The sequence below is a fragment of the Monodelphis domestica genome, chromosome 1 (assembly GCF_027887165.1).
Source record: "Monodelphis domestica isolate mMonDom1 chromosome 1, mMonDom1.pri, whole genome shotgun sequence".
Classification (NCBI taxonomy): Eukaryota; Metazoa; Chordata; class Mammalia; order Didelphimorphia; family Didelphidae; genus Monodelphis; species Monodelphis domestica.
In genome coordinates, this window is record NC_077227.1 from 65,089,599 (window position 1) to 65,115,577 (window position 25,979).

At 38.7% G+C, this 25,979-nt stretch overlaps 1 protein-coding gene across 1 annotated transcript in view; it reads right to left on the reverse strand.

The window, feature by feature from the left end:
• LOC103098508 (rap1 GTPase-GDP dissociation stimulator 1-like) overlaps positions 1 to 5,334 on the reverse strand; it is a 113,210-nt gene extending 107,876 nt beyond the window's left edge. The window contains exon 1 of the mRNA XM_056800165.1: positions 5,160 to 5,334. Coding sequence (XP_056656143.1) covers positions 5,160 to 5,162 — 3 coding nt within the window. The 5' untranslated portion in view covers positions 5,163 to 5,334. The remainder of the gene's footprint in view (positions 1 to 5,159) is intronic.
• Positions 5,335 to 25,979: the final 20,645 nt, after the last annotated feature.

The window sequence follows — 25,979 nt, forward strand, 5'->3', positions numbered from 1 at the left end:
AAGGAAATTTACCTTTCCCCCTTTTCTGAGGTTGCATAGGTGATGCTGACTTCCTGCTTACCTGGCATGAGGCTAGACTTGACTGACCTGGAGGCTAGGACGGGACAAAGGGAGTCAGAAGGTTATAGAAAGGATTAATCAGGAAGTTCATGAGCATTTTGTCTCTGGTGTTCTGGCAAGGAACTTCCATGCTGGGGTGTCTGCTAGAGGAGGCACATGGAAAAGTTAGATTAGGGTCCCCTTTCTCTCTCTCTCTCTCTCTCTCTCTCTCTCTCTCTCTCTCTCTCTCTCTCTCTCTCTCTCTCTCTCTCTCTCTGTCTCTCTCATCTTCTACCTATACAATTACTCAGAATAAATTTTACTAAAATCTAAGGAACAGAGTTTTAATTTTATTAAACCAGTTTTGGGAACCATGAAAGGATTGTTGGTCTTCTTGACTTTGGGCTTCTTTTCACTGTTCTGTGGCTCCTTAGTAATCCCTTCTTCTGAAATTAGACACAAATATTAAGGTCCTCTAATACTTAACAATCAAAGGCATGGGTTCCATACTCTAACATTTTTGGGTATCTAATGGCATTAGGGCTAATAGGTATTGTAAACTTATCCTTCAAAATCAAAAACATTAATGCTGGTTCCATATACTCAGGAGAAGAAAACCCCCCTCAAATTCCAATTAGAAATTGGACAGTTTTGGATCCATTAGACAATGGGTCAGCCAAACAGAGGCATAACAAAAGGATTTTTCACTCAAAAGTGAAATCTATTTACTCTTTAACTTGGCCATGATCCACACAAGCGTACATAATTTTTTTTTACCTGGTAAAAGCTTTTTAGAAACTGTAATGTAGCAGTTAATATAAATTCTAAAGAGTACCAGAATTCCCAAGACTACAAGAGCCCATTTGGTTAGAGCAGCAAACAAACCAGTTCCCTGCAGCCATGAGAGGTACCACCATGTACCTTCAGGTATCACATGAGTTTCTACAGCAATTTGCTGAGTGTCATTTAAAATCTTTTGAAGCTCATGGATACTTGTCACAGTTTCTCCAGATCTATTTACATAAGAACAAGACTGATTAATAAAGGCACACACACCTCCTGATGTGGCTGTAAGCATGTCAAGGGCCAGCTGATTTTGTGGAACTGTTTTTGCTAAAGAGTCAACCTCTTCCTGTGGGAAAGAGATGGCCTTAGTAGTTTGGGAGATGGCTTGAGCTGTATCTTGAGCCAATCTTTCAAACTCAGCCTAGATATTTCTAACAGAGTCTATCACAGTCATCATTCCAAAATTTGGCAGGAGTGCCCAGAAAAACTACTGTACTGCAGATGAAGATGCTACTGAATTTGGCCTTGACCTTTTGGGTCTAGCATGGCACCAAGAGCCTAGATTCCTGGCTGCAAACTTGCCTACCCAGCCAACATGCACTAATATTGTTGCAATCACCTAAGCCAAACCACAAGTACCATACCATCCTTGGTGAAAGGTAGAGTAAGCCGAAGAATTACAAACATAGAACTATCCAAAGGTCAACAAGCCCCATGGAAAATCCTTCTTCAGCTAGGATGAAACCATAATAGTTGTGAAAGACATGTATTTATGTATCCTATCCATTGCCTTTCTAAGCTTTACTCTATCACAAATAAATGTAAAGGTAGGGAACAGAAGGATGCAGTTGCACTTCATTTTGTCACCCATATATTTACTACTTCTTAACTGACCCTTATCTCTTGTCACACACAAGTTAAAGGTAGGTGAATGATCAGTCAGAGGTAGTAGTGGTCCTAGGCATCTAAAAACCACTTCTGAAGACCTGTTAAAATTAACTGAGATTTTCAGTTCCTTAAATTCCTCAAAGGTCACTGATACAGGTTGTAGCCAATTTGATGAGGTCCATCTATTATTATCTATGTGACAGTAAACAAAGGCAAAAGGAACAAAAGGCTATTTAGGCAACATGTGACCTTCCTCTGGTGCAATTTGTGGTAAAGTCTCATTCTTATGAACTGGAATTGTTGCCCCATAACAAAACAGAACTCTGATGTATCTGTTGAGAGACCTAACATCTATAGGGGCCAATGGTTTTGCCTTGGAAAAGAGTTTGTCCAACTTTTCTATGGACTTTTATAAAGGCATTATCCCTAGTCCAATCATAGGAAAAAGGTTCAGATAAGGATGATGTAACAGAGAAGTTTGAGTTCCTTATAAATACTCAATCTCCTGGATGTAGACCTGTGTTTAAGGCTGCATTACATAGACTTCTTCACTAGGGGGAGTGATACAGACTAAAATAGTTATCATCAACAAGCAGTGGAGTCTAAAAAGGCTTAAAATTCATCTCCAGACTACTTGAAGTCCCTTATCCTCCCATGTACCATCATAAATCTCCATTCCTTTGTCCATATCCTTGACCACTCCTCTGGCTGTACATCTGGGCATCCCTCTAGTCATTCTGACCATTCCTCTGTGGTCTGAGTTATAATTTAACATATTACAATCACTTATCCTCTTGGAAGATCTATTATTATTATTGTTGTTGTTGTTGTTGTTGTTATTGCTGTTATTTCTCCAGCTTCTGTTTCTATTTTCATGGTTCTTCTTCCTACAATTCATAGCTACATGACCTTGCTTCCCACAAAAATAGCATTCCTTCAAAGGATCTCTGCTTCTCTTTCAGCTTTCTTTTTCTTGTTTCTCTAATTTGGCTTTTCCCCTCTTCTGTTTTTATTTCAATTTCATTTTCTCGTTTTTCCAATTCTTCCTTCTCAAAGACATATACTGCTGTCCTCTATAATTGTTCTATGTCCATGCTAGGCCAGTCTGGGCAATTGTTCTGAAAATATTCCTTAATATCTCAGAAATAGTGATTTACAAAATGAGTTCTTATGATTCTGGACTCTGTGTCTCTGGAGACATCCAGGCCAAGATACCTAGACCATAGTTCAACAATTCTGTCATAAAACTGAGATGGTCTCTCATCCTTTTCCTGTCTAATGTATCTCAAATTTAGTCCTTATTTGACCTTGAAGAGCAAGCTTTCATTCCCTTTAATAAAGTATCCCTAGCTTCACATAAATGTGCAAAATCTTCAGCTATGTTGGGATTCTATTGGGAATTTTCCAATGGTCAACATATTGCATTGTCATTTTAGGACCCATTCACAATGGAAAGGATTATGTTCCTTTCCCTTTCCATTAACAGAGCATAAAGCAATTCTCTAACATCTGGCCAACTTTGGTTTTATGTCTTAAATATACTGTCAAATTTTTTAATCACGACCATAGATTCTTCATCAAAGGCAGGAGTTTTCTCAATGAATCTCTCAATATCTTATGTAGAAAAAGTTGTATGATATCTAATATTTACTAAATTCCCTCATCTATCATAAGTGGGAACATCCCTTATTGGAAAAAAAAGCCTATATTGGACTTGTCTGTGGTTCCTGGTGCTTAGCTTGTTGTTTGGGTGGAGATGGAGCACAAAGTCCTTGGTGTGGTGGGGGGAGGGGAGGAGAGGTAGAGAGAGATTGGGCAGGAGGAGGGAGGGGTTAGGCAGGGGAAGGAGGGACTGGAGGGGAGGAGGGAGAGGGAGAGGGAGAAGCTGAGTGTGGGGGAGGAAAGGAGGAGGCTGGTTGGGGAGGAGGAGAAAGCTGGGGAGGGGAGGCTGGACTTTTTCAGAGTTCAAACCACTGTGACATCTATTTTCCTCATCTCTGGTGATCTTCAAATAGAAGCTAGATATCCACTTTTGGGGTAAGTTTTAGATTTGATATATGCTTTAGGTAGGAATTTGACCAGATGGTCTATTAATTCCATCCCCACTTTGAGATTCTATGGTTCTACTGGATAGAGAGAGAAGAAATAAAGATGGAGTTGAATCTATGCTGACCCCATTTTCTCATTTGAGTGAATCCCTTATCACAGACTAGAGTGTTAAAAATTTATTCTTTAGAGCAATTCCAGATTTTCCTGTTGGCCTCTAAGCAACATTCCTGTCTATCTTCAATGTTACTACAAGGTCTGTTTTTGGATTCAGAGCCAAGGAGAGTAAGTTGTTTGCAAATCTCTCCCAGGGATTCCTTGGGGAGGAAGGTGCTACATTATAATTGCTAGTTATTATCTATCATCCATCTCTGGGGTTTTCTTCTCTATACTGACAATGTAGCATATGTTTCCAGGCTCACACATCAATGAGATAACGTTATATCTCACCAAATTGAATAAATTGCTTGTTGTTTTTGTTCTCTCTTAAGTTATTACAGCTGGTAAAAAAAAAATCATTTCTATCCCACTGACATTTCTGGGTTTTAACTGTTGCCTGAGTGACTAGGCCCTTTGAAGAGTTCTGGTGAGAATGGACAGCTGTTTTCTTGAGGATGCTTTGCTATGATGAATCAGTAGTCTTCAAAAGGAAATGAGTCAGTTTCAGACTTGTCATGATTAAATAAACAGTGCCCCTAGTGGAGGTGCACTGGAGGCAGTGAAAAGGTTTGGCTCAGCTCATGAATGTAAAAGATCATCAGAAAACAGTGAGTCAGTCCCTAGGAACTCTGATGAAAGTTTGCATTTTATCTATGGGTTTATTCTCAGAAGCCCATTCCCCAAAGAAATTGGTTACAAACTAAACCTTAGATTATTGGAATTTAAATTCCATTGTCATTTTGGAAATCTCAGATGGCTTTGCAAGGGAGTAACACACTGGGAGCATTTGTTTCACTACTTTCCCCACATAGCCAGATACACTATCTGCATAATGGTCCCATTAACATCTTATCCAGTCTGATAATAATCTCATTGTCTTGTCTTTAAATTCTCCCTCAGAGAATAATACTACTAATAACAATAATAATAGTAATACTTTAGGTCATTCATCAGCTGTCCTCAGAGAAGAAGGATCAAACCTCCTCACAGCTTTGGGAGCTAGGAAGTGAGGGAAATAAGCCTGATCCTATGAGAAGGGCACAGAGAAGGAGAATGAAGCCCTGAGACAGACAACAGTAAAAATCAGAAATACACAAATGCACTATGAATATGGGAAAGATTATTTTAAGGAGGGCAACAACTGGTTACTCTTCATGGAGAATAAGAATGAAAAGAGTTAGATTAAATTCTGGCTATGGGAGGAGAATGGAGGCTAGGAAATGCTCCCAGTCAGCACTCACCATAAGCTTATGATATCTCCATAGTTGTGGTTGTTTGGTTGTTTGTTCTTTGTTTTCGAAGAGGACCAATGATATCAGGAAGAGGATGTCTTGACTTGTGCATGAAGTAAATTTAAATGAGACAGAACTGTACAAAATCAGCAGCCTCACTCTCTCTCTTTCAGAGTTGGCAAAGTCCAGTGGCAAGCCAAAAGTCATTATGACTGGTGATGTCTGGGGCTGCAGTGGGTGACCTTGACATTATCAATGTCTGACCAGACTTCAGGCACTCCGTAATACTTCAGAGCTGTTGGAACAAATTGTTCTTATTTACTCATTACTGTTAAGGATAAAAATTAGGGGTTACTAACTGAATATATTATACTAGTGGTCACCAGGGATTAATTCAATTCCAATAAAATACTCAAGTAAATTTGGGAATTTTATGATGGTTTAATTACAATAGAGGGAAGAAATTAAGAAGAGAGAGAGAAAAGAGAATTTAAACTGTTCCAGACTGGGCTGAGCCAGGCAGGAGTTCAGAGGCCTTGGTCAAGGGACCTTCTCAATCTAGCTCAGCTACCAGCCACAAGGCCTCCTCCGAGATGAGGGGTCTCCTAGGAGGATAGCTTTCTAGGAGGTAAAGGAAAAAAGAATCAGCCTAAACCACTCACCAAGCATGCTAAGAACTTCTCCCAGTCACCTCACTGGCAAGCCGCAAATGCCAAACCACCAAGATGCAAACCATGCTGCCACAAGCCACATGGGCAAGACAGAGAGCAACTTCTCTGTGAGAGAGCCTAGAGAGAGGAAGTGATGTGAAACATATAGCTCGTTCTTTACATCACTTCTTGCATCTCACATGTACCAATGGTAGCTTAAGCTTGACTTAGGACAGCCCAGGGGTCTTGCCAGCACATGTCTGTCATAGACCATACTCCTCAACACTTAATTCTTAAGTAGGGGTGTATACATTCCTGGTTGCTAGAATTTCTTAAAGACTAGGCAGGGTGGAGAAAATCTAAAATTCATATTACCATCAAAGTGAGTCTTCACATCCCCTTAACTCACTGACATGTTTGTGATCCATTAGTTTCCTTCAACCTGGTTTAGCCCATCTACAGAGAAAGTTTTTTTTTTTAAACCCTTACCTTCCATCTTGGAGTCAATACTGTGTATTGGCTCCAAGGCAGAAGAGTGGTAAGGCTAGGCAATGGGGGTCAAGTGACTTGCCCAGGGTCACACAGCTGGGAAGTGTCTGAGGCCAGATTTGAACCTAGGACCTCCCATCTCTAGGCCTGGCTCTCAATCCACTGAGCTACCCACCTGTCCCCTACAGAGATAGTTTTACTGAATTGTGGCTGCTTTGTATGCTACAGCTTCTCAGAGCCATAGGTGAAAATTGACTGCTAGATAGACACTAAAATGTGGATGAGCAGAGATGTGGATGAGCAGAGTGGAAAAGGCCTCGGCAAGCCCTTACCCTACAGGTGCTAGGTCTCCTGAAATACCCACACATTTCTGTAGTAGCAGCTTAATAAATACTTGTTAACTTGACTTGACTTTTGGAAATGTATTAGAGGAAATCAGATAGTGTTTAGAATGGTTTAGTCATTTAAAGGGGCAGATGGTATGACTGTGCCCTTTTCAATCCCTAGTCAAATAACAAGTGCCTCTTGCAGCCTATTAATCAGAAATTCCTGCTTAGAAAGAAAATGCTCTGAATTTCCCTGAAAGAAAGGCTTTCTCTTTGTCATCCTTCCTTCCACCTAATGCTGAGTCTCAGTTAACGTTTTGAGGTAGGTGGGGTGTGTTTTCAGTATCCTTATATTTTTCTTTGTTGAAACCACAATCCTAGTATCCTCATGATCTTTTCCTCTCTTCTTTTAGAAAAAACTAGCCACCCTTTCCCCCTTCTACCAAGAGTGATAAAGTTATTCACAAGGAGGTGTATTCCAAGAGGAGTCAAAATTAAAGCCAAATAGTTTAATTTCTTAGGATTATAGATTTAGAGCTGGACGGGATCTTAGAAGTCACTTCCTCCAAGCCTCTCATTTTTCAGATAAGAAAACTGAGGCACAGAGAGATGGATTTGTTTAGGTTTGTCTAATTAGCAGAAAACCACAAATTAACATTATCTATATTGTATTATATTTTTATTTCCTTGGTTAAACTTGTCTCAATTATATTTTAATGGGTTTCAGGCCATATTTGAGACCAAACCACCTAGCTTAGTCATTATGTAGTGGAAAGTTCCTGGGGAGTAGCTTTTTCCATTCCCACCCTGTTCTCCTGCAGGGCTTCCCTCCCACCCTTTGAGTTTATATGGAGTCAACTTTCAGTAGAGGCTTACTCAGTTTGTTACAGCTGCACACATTCTATGGGAAATAAGATAGATCTGACTTTTTTACAATTAACAAGATTATGGCTCTAGGGAAAGGTTTAAGAGAGAAGGAGCAGATACAATTGTTTGCCATCCATCTCTATCAGGTGAAGTGGAAGAAGATTCCAATTTACTTAATGTATGTATCACTATTCTGTTCTCTAGAGTGTCAGGGGGGATTTATTACTCTCCTTCCAGAAAAATGGCAAGAAGAAATTCAATGTTCTGTGAGCAACTGATTAACTACTTTGGGTAAAGTTCTTTTGGACATCATTGCCCACGTGGTCTGTGGCCCTCTTCTGGGATGGAGTTGGATGAAATCTTTTGGGATATCAGAAGATCTCCAGTATAAACTTTTTTTCATTTTATAGATGAGGGAGTGGATGCCCAGAGAGATCAAGTTATTTGCCCAAGGGTACACAGCAAGTAATGAAAGGCAGAATCAGTGATCAAACCCAAGTCCTTTGAGCTGGTTTCAGGGCTTTTCCATTGGGCCATGCTGAGGAGGGTAGGAGTCTATAAATAGGAGCAGTAAAAGAATGACAAAAGACTTCTTTCTACATTGAAACCAATGGTCATAAATGGTTGGTAACCAAGAAATATCTTTGGGAGACTGAGGGAGTTTTGTTCTCAGGCCAGTGGCTAGTCAGTACACCAGGCAGCAAACAATGATCTTAAAATGCTTCAGTTAAAAACTTTGAGTGGGAAGGCCAAGCCAATAACAGGACTCAAAGAGCAGAAGCTTTCTTCTTCCTTCTCCTCCTTTTATTCTTCTTTTATTAAAAAAGTCTTGACCTTCTATCTTAAAATCAATACTGTATACTACTGATTCCAAGGGAGAAGAACAATAAGGTGTAGGCAATGGGGCTTAAATAATTTGCCAAGGATCACACACCAAGGAAATGTCTGAGGCCAGATTTGAACCATGGATTTGACACTAGACCTGGCTCTCAATATACTGAACCATTTAGCTTCCCCCCTTTCTTTGTCTTTTTGATGCAAATTACTTTTTTAAGATTCTAGGAAGGACCTTAGCCATATTTTCCTTCCATACCTTCCATTATATATATATATATATATATATATATATATATATATATATATATATATATATATATATATATATATATATATATATATATATATTGCCATCCTTCAATCCAACCTCACCCCCAACTTGACAAACAGCAGCTGTTACTGTGGGAGGTGGCAGACTTTGTCATAGAATGAAGGAGAAGAGGGTGGATAAATAACCAAATTTGTACTCATGTTAGGGCTAAATTCCTGAAAAAATTGAATTAAAAAGGGTTTGGGACCAAACAGTCCCTTCTTACAGAAACATAAAATATGTCTTCAAAAGACTTGAGTTTGTCTTTTGATTCTGATGCTAGATTGTAACATGGACAAATTATTTAACCTTTCTTAATTCAGTTTCTTTACTTGAAAATAGGGATAATGATACCCTACCTTGGGGCAGCCAGATGGTACAATGGATAGATAGCTGGGCCTCAAGTCAGAAAGTCCCATCTTTATGAAATCAAATCTGGCCTTAGACATTTATGAACTGTATGACCCTGTGCACTTAACTCTGTCTGCCTCAGTTCCCCATTTGTAAAATGATCTGGAGAAGGAAATGGCAAACCACTCCAGTATCTTTCCAAAATGGGGCCACAAAGAGCCAGTCAGGACTGAACAAAAACAGCAACAATAGCTTCTATTTACTTGAAATTTTAAGGAAAGTACTTTGTAAACCTCAAAGCACTTTTGCTTTCATATTAATTAAATTATAATAATTATTAAAAATAAACCAGTGTGATTTTCCAAAGGAAAACTACTGAGCAAAGTGGTTATGGTAGTATCAAACTCTAGGAGCAAGGAAAAGACAGTTGTATGGTCATAGTTTTGGAAGGAATTAAATTTAGGGGTTTGACTAAAATATGAGAATTCTAAAGTATTATTGTGGTCTCTGATAAAAAAAAAAGATTATAGCTCAAGTCAAGTGACTTTTAGTAGCTTTTATTTACAAAGAGGTGGAAAGAGTGAAAGTAAAGAAATGTAAAAAGAGAGTAGACAAAATGTCTATCACACTAAATGTTGTTCCAGTGTCCAGCTCAGCCCTGGCAGGGTTTGTTAATCCTCAGTCAGAGGATCCATTGGTGCCTTATGTAAAAGTTTCAGCAATGCAACCTCCTCCAGGAGAAGGAGGCCTCTCTGGAACCAATCTCTCCAGAAGCTAGGGAGGAAGGCCAGCTACTCACTCACCCAAGACAAAGTCCAAAGGAGAAGATCTAGGAGCAGTCCTTCAAGAAGCAGTCTGAGAGCCAAGGTCCCAAGTTGAAGCTGAGATCCAAGTCTAAAGTCACCTCTAAGAGGCAAGTCACCAACCAAAGCTCCAAGCTGAAGATTCAAGCTGAAGACCTCTTGGATGGGAAGTTCAGGATTTTTATAGTCCTTTATCCATGTCACTTCCTGTCCCTTCCTCCACTTCACAGGGGCCAATCACAGCTTCCAAATTGCCTAGCGCTGCCCAGGGTACAGTGTTTGTGGGATCCACCTCTCATCCTCTGAGGGTGTAAACTCATCAAAGGATTCACAAGTTTCTGAAGGATTGAGTTAAAAGGGTGGAGCTCTTCAAGTAAGTGATTTGTGGACTCCCTTACTTAGTGTTAAATACGGGTGTTTAAGGTTTTGGTTGATTAATTCAAAATAGACAAAGAGAATAAAGAATTCTCTTTCACAGTTTTAGATTTAGAGGAAACTTTAGAGATCATCTGGTTTTATCCTCTCATTTTATTGATAAGTTCTAGCAAGTTTAGGATACTTGTCTACATTTACTTAATTTTATCTCTTTTGATTTCCCTTTCCTATTGACAAGTCTGACTCTAAAGGTTGATTAAATGAAAAAAAATGAAAGGTCCTCAGACAAAAGACTCTAGGGATATTTTTTTTCAATTTAATGAGGAAATTATAGAATCTCCTGAGTAAAAAGGACTCAGAGAGTTCATTTTATCCATTTCTCTTTCCAGTAAGACATATAAATAAAATATCCTAAAGAGATGAGAATCTCTATATTTTAAAAATTAAAAAAAAATCTACCTTCCATCTCAGATTCAATACTGTATATTGATTCCAAGGTAAAAAAAAAAGCAGTAAGGGCTAGGCAATGGGGGTTAAATGACTTGTCTGGGGTCACACAGCAAGAAAATGACTGAGGACAGATTCAAAACTAGGACCTCCTGTCTATTTCTTGGTCTGGGTCACAATCCACAGAGCTACCTACTTGCTCCTGAATTGATATATTTTTAAATACTTTCAAGAAATGAGGGACCATATTTTGTTTTGCAACCTATAGCATTTACTGAATAACCCTCATTACCCCCAATTTTGTTTATCTTTAAATACTTTTCCATGGTTATGTGATTCATTTTCTTTCCCTACCCTCTTCCCTCCCCAATCCAGGAGAGTTTATAAGCAATTTCACTGGATTATACATGTGTTATCATTTGATACCTGCTTTCATATAATTCTTTTTTGTAATGGAGTAAACTCTTAAAAACAAACCCCCCACATCTAATACCCACAGAAACCAGTGATAAATCATAGGTAACACATATTATTAAAACAAAAAGCCCCTAACTTAATCAAGCAAAGGTTTGATGATCACTTGCCAGTATTTTGAAGTGGGACTTCCCTATTGCACTTAAAGAGCTTCTGAGGAACTTTACAGCTTTGAGTTTCTTCGATTTTTGTCCTCCTCTCTCCAGAAGGCAAGGAATTCACTAGCCTCTTGACATGTTGTCCAAACAAGTCTAACTGAATATAGAGATGACAGATAGATAGAGGGAAGCATGAATTCTTTTTCTGTAATTAAGGTCTAATTGTTACTGGAGTGATAATTAATTGATTCAACATTTTATCTCAGGAGGGAAAAAAAAACCCAAATGGAATTGTCTGCTTTTCTGAGAGAGATCAGCTTTGGAATTCACCTGAGAGGTTGTTGTTTGCCCAGAGAGAATGGGGAGAGTTTTGCACCATTGCTTCTGTCAACATGTTTTGCAGCAAGCAAGGCATGTGACTTGTAAAGCCCCTCAAAAGAAAACAAAGGATGTGGCCTAGGACTGAGAGGATTGGGAGGATACTCCAATCCTCTGGGAGATGGGATTAAATACTTGCACTGTAGATTTAAGCAGCAGGAGAAAACAGTATTTGCTTTCTCTTATCCTACTGTATACCTTACAGTATCCTTGTAAAGAAAGCATTTTATAAACCTTTAAAGGATGATCTGAATACAAGTGCTTTTAAAAAATGTTACTTTTAATTTTTAATCAGCAAAAATCTATTACCTTTCTTCCCCATAAAAAAAAAAAAAGGCAAAAAGAACCTTTGTAATAAAGATGTATAGTCAAGCAAAACTAATTCCCACTTTGGCCATGTCCTGGAAAAAAAAAATCTATTTCTCGTTCTGTACCGAGTCTATCTCTGTCAAGAGGTGGGTAGCATGCTTTATCTTCCGTCCTCTGGAATCGTGTTGGTCATTACATTGATCAGAGTTCTTCATTCTTTCAAATTCATTTTCTTTCGCAATGCTATTGTTATTATATAATTTGTTCTCTTGGTTCTACTCCTGAATTTGATTTCTATGTATTGTTATTATCGTCTCATTCTTCTCATCCGATTTAGTGGAGTTCAGAAGGAAACAATATTGGGACCATTCGATATTGTTGTATTATTACCTTTAATGTTTGGTAACAATTGTTTATGTGTATAAAATTAATCCTATCTCTGTCACTATCTGTGTGACCTTGAGCAAATCCCATCTTCTCTGGATACCAGTTTCCTTAGTTGGAAAACAAGGGGGCCGGACCGCATGACCTCAAAGGGACCTTCTGTAAATCTGTGATTCCCTGTACCTGACTGGAAAGGAGAGCTGAGAAGCATTCATCCCTGTCTGTGAATACCCCCCCACCCCGCCCTTCCACTGGAGTCTGGAATTGGTCTTCGGAATAAATAGCATTATGTAAATAAATTGCTTCAAAATAATAATTCCATTGCTCTTCTACCATGATGTCTAATTGTTTGGGTCTTGGAAAACTTTTGTGTCAGTAAGTGCCTCCTTTGCTTTAGGAGGATTTCATAATAGCTGATATTTATAAAGCACTTTAAGGTTTGCAAAATGTTTTTTTTTAATTTCATGAGTTTTTTCACAGTAGTGGAGTGATGTAGGTAGGCACCGGATAGGTATGGTTATCCTTAATTTACAGGTAAGGCTCAGACAGATAAGAGACTTTCTTCTTGGTCACATGGTCCTCTCTTGTCCCTGTCTCTAAAGTGTCTCTAGTCCTTTATTGATGTATAAATAATATTGTTAAATAATGTATATAGTATTATTTAACTGATAAATTAAATAACATTTATGGTAATTAAATAATATGTAACATTATTTATGGCAATTATATATTAAATAACATTATTTAGAGTAATTAAATATATAACATTTATAGCAATTATATATTAGATAACATTTTAAAGTAATTAATATCATAACATCTATAGTAATTAGGAAATATCATGTAACATGATTTATAGTAATTATATATTATATAACATTTATAGCAATCATATAATATATAACATTGTTATAGTACTTAAATAATAACATATATTATTCATAGTAACTAATAAAATATAACATGATTTATAATTATGACACGTTATATAATATCATTTATAGTGATTATATATTATATAATAGAGTAACAATAGAATATTATGTAATATTATTATAGTATAATATTATTATGGTACTTATAATATATAATAATAAGTTAGCAGTTAGCAAATATATACAAAACATTCATGTACCTGGCACTAGGGATATAAAGGCAAAATTCAGTCCTGCTCTTACAAGCTAATGGTAGATACAATTTGCAAACAATTATATACAAAACAAGCTATGCACAGAATAAATCAGAGATAATTAACAGGAGGACTGGGAAAAGCTTTTTTGTAGAAGGTGAGATTTTAGCCAGGACTTGAAGGAAGCAAATGAAGCCAAGAGTTGGAGGTGAGAGAGAGAATTCTAGGCACAGGGGACTGATGGTGAAAATGCCTGGAATCTGGAGATGGAATGTTTTGTTTGAGGAAAGCAAGTATGACAATGTCACTGTAATGCAGAATTTGTGTGAAGAAGTTATCTTAAACCTTTAGATATCAGTGAGGACCTCAAATGACAGTCAGCTGAAACCAAGGATGCATCGGACCTGGAATGAGTGTTTTGGCGATGAGGGTGGGAGCTCTGGTGGGAAGAAAGTGATCCTGATAGGTGAGGTAGGAAACTTCCAAAGACAAACTCAGCTAATTGTACATAGTTAGGTGTGTTGTTCAAATCACAGAATATTAGAGTTGGAAGGAACCTGAGAAATCATCTCATCTGACTGTGTAGGTATTATATAGTCTAGAACTGTGATGGTGAACCTACTGCACGTGTACCAAAGAGGACACGCGGAGCCCTCTCTGTAAACACGTGAGCCATTGCCTGTCAGAGTGTGTTACTAGAAAGGCAGAAGTACTCAGGAGAGCTTCCCCCTTTCCCATCTCCACCACAATGAGGACATTTTTTCACCTCACCATCCCCTTTGCCCAAGGGAAGAGTTTCTTCCCTCTCCTGTCTGAGGTAAGGGTGTGTGTGGAGGCATGGGATCTGGGAGGGGGGGGTGGGAGTTGCAGGGCACCTAGACCATCACTGGTCTAGAAGTCTAGAACAAGGGTATCAAACCTGGGGAAGTAATACTTGAGTGAGACCTGAGCCAAACCTAAAATGTAATTGGAAAGAACAACTTATATAGCTTTAGAAAACTTATGTGTAATTTTTAAAAATTTAAATAGATAAAAAATAAAATGTAACTGGAGGTAGGTCAGTGGATCTGGAATATGGGAGGTCCTGGGTTCAAATCCACCCTTAGACATATCCTAGCTGTGTGATCCTGGACAAGTCACTTTACCCAATTGCCTAGTCCATACTGTTCTTCCTCCTTGGGAACTGATATTGTTGATTCTAAGACAGAATCTGGTAAGGGTTTTAAAAAAATGTAATTGAAGAATGTTTAACCAAATATACAAAATGTAATCTAACATTGATCATTTTAACTTGTGGTATTTTAAATCAACAGGGATCCATGGGGATCTATTTCTATTTTAGTAGAGCTCCATTGCTCTAGAAATTTTGTATTTTGTGTCTTATTTCTGTTGCTAGATCAAAGCTCCAGAAAGGCAGGAGTCATGTTTCATTGTTCCCTGAATCTCTGCTGCATCTAACACATTGCTTTGGAATGAATAATAACAGCTCATCTTTATGTAAGCTTTAAGGAAGGCTTATAAAGTATTTTGCATTTATTATATCATTTGACCCTTACAACAACTCTGAGATAGGCGATACTATTATCTCCATTTGACAGTTGAGGAAACTGAGACTCCGAAAGTATAGGTGATTTGTCAAGGGCTACAGAGTCTGAGGCAGGACTGAGCCTGGATCTTTCTGAGTTCAAGTTCAGTGCTGTATCCACTATACCATGATGTCTCTCTAATAAATGGTTGCTTTTGAATGAATGTTATCTTTTAATACAACTACATCATTTTACAAATAAGGAAGCTGGCACTTAGACAAAGGAACTTTCCCAAGGCTATGCAGCTTAGTTAAAAAAGCAGAGCTAAGATTTTGTGTCTTCTTGTAGAGTATTTCCTGTCACACTGTTATTCTCCTTGGATGTCATTCTTCTCAGACAAATCAACCCACTTCCCTTTTGCATCAAGACATTCAAGATCTAAAATCTTCTATTGGGGGAGCTTTCCAGGATCAATAAATTCAGAAAATGATTCGAGATGAAGTCTTGGGCAATGGCCCATCTAGGGTCTTAATTTCTTGAACTGAACTACAAACGTTCATATCCCCTCCTTATCGGCTATGGACAGTGACTTCTGGTTTCAGCGTGTGCTCAGAAATGTTTCTGACATTGCTCACCTGTTCACCTAGTATGAGCTTTTTATTTGGGGTAAGAATAGCCTTTTATATGGATTTCTTGCTTCCAGTTTTTCCTCTTTCTATATAGTTCTAAAAATAATCTTACTCCAGCTCAAGTATGTTTTGTTTCAGTTCTGTTTAAGTCTTCATAACCCCATTTAGGATTTTTTTGGCAGAGATATTTCAGTGGTTTACCATTTTCTTCTCTAGCTCATCTTACAGATAAGGAACCTGAAGCAAACAGGCAAAGTGACTCATCCAGGGTCATACAGCTAGTGTCTGAGGCCAGATTTGAATTTAGGTCTTCCTGACTTCTTGACTACCCACGATGATGTTGTTACTCCCCTACTTGTGAACTTTTAATGGGGGGAAGTTAGGTAGCACAGTGCCAGATCTGGAGTCTGGAGGACCTACATTCAAATTTGGCCTCTGTTGTGTGACTCTGGGCAATTGTATGGCCCTCGCTGCCCCTCTGTCTTAGAACTGATACTAAGACAGAAAGTAAAGGCTTAAAAAAAAAAAACAAACCCAAACTTTTAATGGCTCCATATTGCCTCTAGGATAAAAGACAAACTCCTTAACCTGGGAACAGCTTACCTGACTTTCGGAGTTTATTGCATATTACTCTCATTCATATCTATCTCTCGCCCACTTCTATGCCTTTGTACTTACTCTGCATTTTAACTCCTTCAAATTCTTAGTTTCCTTCAAAGTTCTCTTTATGAGCCATTCTGTGGAAGCTCTTTCTGATCCTCTACTTATAATTGCTTATTCCTCAAATTATGTATATGCATTCATGTTTCCCTTTTATATCTACTTCCTCTTCCAGTCAAATATACATTTCTGGAGGGGAGGGAATACTTTTTGTTTTTATTTTTCTCTCTCTAGTGCCTAATATAGAGCCTTGCATGCAGGAGGTGCTTAATAAGTGTTTTTTTTTTATATCAGATCAACTGAGATGCTTTTTGGATTTTCATATTTAAATATTTCCCTTGGTTTCCAGTCTTGTATGTCAGAGGTCTGCTGCTCATGCCAGTTTTTAATGGACAGCTAACATTGGAGAACTACTGGTCTTATCATCCTCTTTGATAAAAGCACAATCTGACAACCTTGGGTCTCTGTAATTTACCAAAGTCTGAGGTAGGTGTCATTTTCTGAGGAATCTCTGCCATTGCCATCATAGGAATCTGCCTTGGAGCTGATGGTTGACAAGGAAGAAAAAATGCCTGTCTTTCCATATGTCTGGAGACACAGGTTTACTTCAGGGCTATGAAACCTGTGGGAGACTCAGCGACTGGCTTACCTGTGGGGAAGAGAATCGAGAGCTAGCTTTCGTGCTGCCTGGCAGATGGAACATGAGAACTAGATTCACTTGATTGTTCAAGCCTGAGCTGTGTCTAAGTCTGGAGGAATATCCCCAGAGGTTTCAAGTGGAAATGCAGACTTGATCCAGGATTGCAATAGACATTGAGCCAGAACATTTTCAATCTTGGCTGGATGTGAATGTGCTGACATTTTCATCGTGAGGTGGTGAGAGGGTGTTTCAGTAGTGATTCAGTGGAAGGTTTGGAGAAAAATCAATAGGATCCTGGTTCAATTTTCCCTACTCTCCCTTTCTCTCTGTCTCTGTCTCTGTCTCTCTTTCTCTATCTCTGTCTCTCTCTGTCTCTATCTCTCTGTCTCTCTCTGTCTCTCTCTCTCTCTTCCTCCCTCTTTCTTTCTTTCCTCCTCTTTCCCTCTTCCCCCTTTCTCCCTCCCCTCAGTTTAGAGAGATAACATAATGTATAGAGCTCAGGGATAAATCAAAGGACCTGATTGTTTGGGGTTTGATTTTTTAAACCTGAATTTGAATCCTGTCGCAGATATTTATTAACTATGGGACTTTGAGTGAGGCACTTAACCTCTTAAAGTCTCAGTTTCCTCATCTGTAAAATGGGGATTATAGAATGTGTGCTGCCTACTTCACAAGATTATTGTGAGGAAAGAGCTTTGCCAATCTAGAATCATTTATGAGTTATTTTATTTTTTAAAAATCCTTACCTTCCATCTTAGAATCAGAACTGTATATTGGTTCCGAGGCAGAAGAGTGGTAAAAGACTAGGCAGTGGGGGGTTAAGTGACTTGCCCAAGGTCACACAGCTGGGAAGTATCTGAGGTCACATTTGAACCCAGGACCTCCTATCTCTAGGCCTGCCTCCCAATCCTCTGAGCCACCTGGATGTCCCCTATGGGTTATTTAAAAATCTAACCATGGTGTGTGTTTCTATCCACTTACTATTGCTATTTTATCATTATCATCATTTCTCAGTTTCACCTTGGTGAACTTCCTCTTTTGGGTGGCAGAGCTGTGTCCTTAAAGGAAAGAGGATTCACTTTGGGGGTTCCAGAGATCTGTTTGAAGGACAAAGGTGAATATGAAGTCATTTTGGGAGGAATTGTTTCGGTTACTATAAGCAAAAGGTCTTGCTATCCATGAAGACTCAGAGTGGAAATCCCATTAGAAAACCAAGAAAAAGAGAGTAAAAGAGCTGATGTCTTGTTTTTGGAAGTTGCTGTGTTGCTGAGATATGTCCATTTTCTGAGGCAGAGAAAAATTAATCTCTAAACTCACAAGCAGATTCAGGAAGCTGGATGCTGAGGTGGAAGGTTGGACCTACGTTTTTATTTTCACTGCTTTTAAAATATTTGTGGCTTATCCAGTTTTGTAAATTGTTAATATTTGTGAAATAGGGACTAAGTGAAACCAAAGGTCAAAGTCTTACTACAATCTGCAGCTTTTAGGTGTGTGTATGTGAAAAGCTGATTTCTGGACTTTCTCAGAGACATTTCCAAATGGGATATTATCAAGCCCACTTTGATTTGTTTATTTTGGTGAGAAGGGTGGCACTTTTTGGAGGCAGGTTAGAATAGACAGCCTGATTTCCCCCCAGCTCAGCATCTAGCTGTCTAGTGACAGAAAGGCTGCAAAAGCATTTTTTTTTCTAATCCAGACCCCCACAGTACCTTATTTTACCCCATTAACCTTCTGGCTATTACCTGGCTCATGACCTGCATTTGGGGAAAACTGGCAAAGGGCCTCTTTTAGGCAAGGATCATCTTCTTGGAGATCAAAGGTCCAAAATACCATGAAGCTGGCACTTTGTGTTTCTGATGGTTTAAACTTTAAAAACAGTCCCATTGTGTTTTCTCTGTAGCTATTATAAACTGTAGGACAAACACAGGAGGCTTATTTAGTATTTACAGCTAAGCCTCTATATCCATGGGGGATATGTTCCAGGACCCAATGTGGATGACTGAAACCACAGGTATAAGTGCGTTAGGGATAGGAGGAAAGAAATAATGCAATTTTTTGTATATATGAGGAAAAAAGTATATATTCTCTGCCAATATACATATGAGGAGGCATACACACATTTTTGTGTTTACAGTCATCCCTTGCTATATTGGGGTTCACTTATCATGGCTTCAGTGAAAAAAATAATCGAATTCTGTATTGTGGAGTTTTTACTCTATTGCTGGCTTTTGTGAATTAATACTGTACTATATACAATGGAAATACAATACACCACTGTAAAAAATTAAATTTAGGGTTTGACTAAATATGAGAATTCTAAGGTAATATTGTGGTTGCCAATTTAAAATATTATAGCTTAAGTCAAAATGACTTTTAGTAGCATTTATTTACAAAGAGGTGGAAAGAGTGAAAGTAAAGAAATGTAAAAAGAGAGTAGAGAAAATGTCTAGACTATCACACTAAATGTTGCTCCGGTGTCTGGCTCAGCCTTGCCAGGGCTTGGGAATCCCCAGCCAGAGGACCCAGTGGTGTCTTATGCAAGCGTTCCACCTTTGCAGCCTCCTCCAGGAAAAGAAGGCCTCTCTGGAACTAATCTCTCCAGAAGCCTGGAAAGGAAGGCCAGCTACTCACTCACCCAAGACAAAGTCCAAAGGAGAAGATCCAGGAGAAATTGTCCCAGAAACAGTCCAAGGACCAAAGTCAAGGACCAAGACAAAGGTCTAGTCCAAAGCCACCTCCAAAAGCCAATTCACCAGCTGAAGTTCTCCTGACAGGAAGTTCAGAACTTTTGATAGTCCTTTTTCCACGTCATTTTCTGTCCCTTCCTCCACTTTATGGGAACCAATTGTAGTCTTTCAATTTGCTTAGCACTGCCCATATGGTGATTCATGGCCTCTGGAGTTGTCACTCACTTTAATAAGTAACTTGGGAATTCCCTTACTAAGTGTTAAGTGGTGGGGTTTAAGTTTTTGGTTGATTAATTTAAAAATTGCTGGTTGATAGACAAAGTTTGATTCACTCTTCACACCTCTACTACTTGGGCAAGTTTGCCAATGTGAGATTGTACATGGCACATTATTGGCTGCTGGAATGAAAGGCAACCAACCATAGTGCTGTGTTCTGTATCCTGGGTGCTGATTGGCTCAGTGTTTATAAGCATGCAGAAAAAGTTAATAAGTGTGGAAAAGGTTTATAGGAGAGTGGGAAGGGTTTAATAAAGCCTTAAAATATATGTAAATAATAAAATAAATATAATGCTGCTCCTTTGTGGATTTTCACCCATCATGGGGATTTTGGGAATGTAAGTCCTGTGATAGGTGAAGAATCATTGTATATATTTTTCTGTATATTGGAAAGTGATTACAAGAAATACTTTGATATAAAACAAAAATAATTCATTCATAGCATCATTGTTAAGTAGACAAGGGCAGACCTTCCATGGCACACCAGTAACTAAAACTATGGCTCAGTGCTTCCCAGTTGACTTTAGATGAATGAAACTGCAGAAAAGGAAACCATGAATAAGGGGGAACTACTGTATTTGGTTGTCATTTTAGTAGAGAAATAAAGACTTGTCACCCTGAGAGGTCACTACCTATATTTAGTTAAATTCAGTTCAATTTGATTTACTTCAAGAATCATTTATTAAGATTTCCATTTCTGAGAGCTAAGATGGTAGATTAAGGAAGGAATGCTCTGAGCTTGGCCCAAAGTCACTTCAAAACAGTCACACACATGCGAATAAAATAAACAAATAAGCCCCCCCCCCCCAATTCCTACAAAAGGCAGAGTGAAACAGTGTTTCAGCCTAAAACAACATAGAAGAATAACAGGAAAGACCTGCCCCACTGGAGTAAAAGGGAAGAACAATTCAGTGCACACAGACCCCCAAGTATGTTCTATATTCCTGGCACTTTATTGAGTGGAAGGGATGAAAAGACAAAAATTAAACCATTCCTCTCCTCAAGAAGATTACAATCTACACATGGAAAAGAGACAATGAAATAAGCATGCTTTTTTTTTTTTTGGTAATAGTCTCTAACAATTGGAATCAGGAGACCTTACATATAGGAGGTAGTGTATAAGCTGAGAGTTGAAGGGATATAGGGGTTCCTGATGGTAAAACAAGAAAAGAGAACATTGGGGATGATCTAGCGGAAAAGCAGAGGTTCAGAAAGGAATGTGATGTTTGAAGAACAGCAAGTGGGCTCTTTTGGCTGGAACACAAAACTATGTGAGAGGGAGTAATGTGAAGTCATCCTGGAAAGTCAGGTCAGAGCCAGATTGAGAAGGCTTTTAAATGACAGAGATTTTGGTATTTTATTCTAGAGGCATTAGGCAACCATTGAAGCTTCTTGAGTAGGGGAGTAAGATGGTTGGATAAGTGCCTTAAGAATGTACATTTGGCAGAGGTTTGGAGGATGAATTTGAGATGGATAGAGTACATGCAAAGTGACTTTTACAATAGAGGATGGGTGACGAGGGGCTGAACTAGGATGGTGATCCTGAGAGGGAAGAGCTGGCACATTTATGTAAGAGCAACTTTTAATTTAGCAAAGGGAAGAATCAAGGAGGACATTTCAGCTGTCTTTAAGTATCCAAAAGATTATCACCTAGAAAAGGGATTATAAATGTAGTCTATTGATCTACCATAAAAATAGTCTTAGACTAACAAATTAACCTGCTGATTGTAATGGCTCTCATGATAATTTAGCAAAAGCATTTCTGTTTTGCAGATGAGGGAAAATTAAAACTTTTACCATCAGAATGAAAACTTATTTCATTTATTGTATTTATATTCCTGTGAATTAAGTTTAATTTATATTATATTCTTGTTCAGTGGCTGTCACGGAGTAGTTGCCAGTTGCCTAACACATTTGTTGTTTGGTTTATTGATTGTTAGTAATGCTTTACTTGGAATTGACCCAGAAAGGAATAGAATTAAGCTTTCTAGACCTCAGTTTCTTCATCTGTAAAATGAGATAGTTGGGCTAGATGATGTCTAGGACACAATGCAGCTTGAACATTCTATGAATCTATAAACTTATGAGTGGTGTACTCTTGAGGGTGTGTGTGTGTGTGTGTGTGTGTGTGTGTGTGTGTGTGTGTGTAGGGTAGGTGGTGTTTGCACAACTGAAGGGAATTAAAGAATTAAAGAGACTGGATTAGGAACTCATAAATTGGACTGGGAAACCAAAGATTGAAATGAAAAACAAACAAACAACTAAAGGACTTTAGAGTAAAGAATAAGCAGATACTGAAGTATAAAGTATTTTATCTCAACTCTGAAACTATCTCCTTCAGGAGCCTATGCCAAGGTATTAGTCCTGGATATACTTAGAATCTAGGCTAAACTAAAACCAGAACTGAAGTCCAGAGTGAGAGCTTGGTACTTTGAGCTCAAGAGATCACTATTTAGGCCTTTGGTAATTGAGGTTTACATACCACTCTTCAGCCAGTACTTCCATTCTTCAAGTTTAGGCATCTGGACACCAAGGAAGTAGACTAAAAAATCATTCACTCCCTCCTAACTTCCTCCTGGAACACAGTTTATTTTTTCCTCTGACGTTAAATTCTCTTCTATCTTGACTTGAGGCTACTGTTTGTAGTCAGACAGGTTGCACACTCATGTACCTTACAATATCTTCTTTAGAATGAGGGTAGCCCTCCAGGGATTGATTGAATATGCCAATCACAAAGTCAAAGTTCCTCTGTGTTGGAAAGAACTTTGGAAATATTCCAATCTAAATATGAATAAAAATCTCCTAATCAGTGCCCTGCCAATCCTTCTAGTGTGGGGAACTTATCACTTTCTGAGATAATCTTTTGCTTTTGGAAAAGTCCACTTATTTGGATTTTTTTTCCAGCTCTGTTGCTCCTACTTTTCTTTTATCCAGGAATTGTGTTGTTAATTTTCAATTGTTCTTGACTCTTTATGACCCCATTTTGGGTTTTTCTTGGTAGAGATATTGGAATGGTTTGCCATTTCCTTCTCCAATTCATTTTACAGATAAGGAACTGAGGCAAACAAGGTCAAGTGACTTGCACAGGGACACACAGTTAGTAAGTGTCTTAGGTCATATTTGTACTCAGAAAAGAGAAATCTTCCTGATTTCAAAGCCTAATAACTCTATCTGTTGTGCTACCTAGCTGCCTGTAGCTACTTATCCAAGAGTAAGTCATGTTAATATGTAGTAGGGATCCATAATGAATATGAAATCATTCAGGATGCTTGTGATGGAACCCAGAGTTGCTAGAAAAGTAGTGTTCGTAGATAGTGATACGAGTTATCTGGCCAAATGGTATCACTTCATTCCATGAATCCTCCCCCCAACTTCCTTATTTCTTTTGAGGGTACCACCATTCTTCCAAATAGCCATTTCCCCAAACTGAGCCATCATTGACTCTTCTTTCTCACCTTCTTCCCCCATATCCAAACAATTCTCAAATTTCTTCTCAGCTTCCTTTGTCATGTCTTTGGCATGTTTCCTTTTTGTCACTCATGCAGCCTCTAATTGCAGGGATACATTTCCTCTTTCTTGGCCAACTGTTATAGACTCTAATTTTTTTTCTGCTTTCATTCTCTCTCCTTTCCAATCTTTCTTTCATTTAACTGCCAAATTGGTATTCCTAAAAGTTCCATTTGATAGTTTCCCTCTCCTACTCAAAAATCTTTAGTGCCTTCCTATTGCCATTATGAGGAAGTCTGGCTCTTTATCCTGGTATTCAAAGTCCTCTAAAATCTTCCCATCAATCTTTCTAATCTTCTTGAATATTATTCTACTTCAGATACTTTATGTTTGAATCAAATTGGTCTACTAAATCTTCCCTGTACACAACATTACATATTCTATTTCTGGACCTTTGAATGGGCTATCGGTCTTGTCTTGTGTGCAATCCTTCCTCACTTCAACATCTAGGGACTTTGAGGTAATCTACTTTGGAGCATAACTTATTCAGATGCTACCACCACCCCATTTCTCCCTCCTGCCCTCTTTCTCCTTTCTTCCCTCTCTTCCATTCCATCTCATCCCCTTCTCTCTTCTTCCCTCTTTACTCCTTCCTTCTCTCCCCTTTCTATTATTTTGTATTTCTTGGTATATATTTTGTATATTTCCACACATGCTTACAAATATCTTTCTTGTCTTCACCATTAGAATGTAAATCTTTGAATGTGAACTTCTTTTCTCCCTCCCTCCCTATTTTCCTTCCTTCCTTCCTTCCTTCCTTCCTTCCTTCCTTCCTTCCTTCCTTCCTTCCTTCCTTCCTTCCTTCCTTCCTTCCTTCCTTCCTTCCTTCCTTCCTTCCTTCCTTCCTTCCTTCCTTCCTTCCTTCCTTCCTTCCTTCCTTTCTCCTTCCCTCCTTCCTTCCTTCTTTTCTTCCTTCTTTCCTCCCTCTCTTCCATTTGTATCCTTAGTGTCTATTGTGGTGCTTAATAAGTGCTTATTGGTTTATTGTAAATAAAGCATTTTTATCTTAATGGCAAACAGGGAGGCCCTGAAGATTTCTAGTTCATTGATGAAGCTCGTGTTTCCATGATGCTCTTTTCTTTTTCATTTGTAGTGTGGAAAGGAAAACCAAATCATTCTTTGGCCTTTCTGCCACTGAGATGGAGCAGACAGCAGTTGGAATGTTAGAGTGAAGACTGATGGGCAGCAAAGACAGTTGGAGGGGGGAGGAGAGAGGTGGAGAGTGACAGTTGTTCTGGAGTGGTAACTCTTTCCTGGTCCTCAGACTGGAAGGAATGCTCTCTCCCTGTATCTGGATAGAAGTACAACTATTTTTGGATTTTCCCCAACTGTGTGCTCTACCTGGATTCTTGTGATCATGTCATTGAACAAAAGGATTTAAGGGGAGAAGTTTGAACTGTAAGGCAGGTCTTTAGGGCATTAGCCCAAAGAGACAGGTCCAACCAGCTCTGAAGATCAGATTCTCTTTTTACTCTTGCTTTCTTCTGCTAAAGATATTGAACTTAAGAAAGCTAGCATAAAGTATAGCATAATCAAAAATAAAAGAATCCCTCCACAAACCTGTGAGGCCTGGCCTCAGCTCAAAAACTGAGAGGGACTCAAACCCAATCTGTAGCAAAATATAGAGGAATCCCTATTCCCTCTACCCTGATACATTCCCAGTTTGAAACTGTTATTAAATTCATCTTTAGTTAAATAAATACAGTCAGATATCTTTGTAAGGGTGAGGGGACCCTGAAGAGAGTAAGGGATTTTTAGGGGAGAAAGTTCTCTGTAACCTCAAGTACCCTAAATCTTGAGGTGCTCATCCATGCCTCTCCCCCCTTTCACCCTGGTATATTATCTGTAAGAAGAGTATTTTCTTACAGCAGGACTACTCATTACTTCTCTCCTTCTCGTCCCTTCCAGGTCAGCCCCTCATCTGACAAATAAATATAGTCAAGCACAGCAGAGTCACACAGCTGCCATGATTCATTCTCCCTGCCAAAGAATTGTCTTTCTGTACAACTTGTTCATCATCTTTTGGCAGAGAAGTAGGCAGCCTGGTTCCTTTAGACCCTTCTGAAGGCATGAGAGGTCACCTCATTGTTCTGTATTCTTTCTCCATTGTTTACTTTTGTACTATTATGGTCATGAGATGTTGGAAAAGAGAGACACCTTTCTCTGACACAGGAAATCCAACTCATGTATCTGGATGTTTGGAGCTTGCAGTCCTTCTGAGAGGTCTTTTATGTCAAGAGAAACACAAAGAGAGTTAAGAAAAAAAAAAAAACACCAGCTCTGTGTCTTGCTGAATTCAGTTCAAGAGAGAATGATGGAGCCCATGGTAAAGAATGAATGCTGTGTGGGAAAAAGTCTTAAGGTTTCATTTAGCTAAGCCACCCTTGAGACCAAGATGGAGACCATGACAAAGTGGCCTCTCAGTGGCTCTGGACAAACTTGGGACCCAAACCATGAATCACTTATGAGCAATTCTGCATTAGTAATTTTCACATTAGTGGCCTTTAATTGTATCAATCACTGAGTTCCCTCACAGACTACAGTGACTAATGAGCTAACGTTGTTATGATATGATTGTTGAATGAAATACTGTTCTGCAAAGTGAAGTGAGGGGTGGGGGGGAGACAATGAAGATTATGATTCATTCAGGCCATGGAGATTCAAGCCAGGCTGCCTA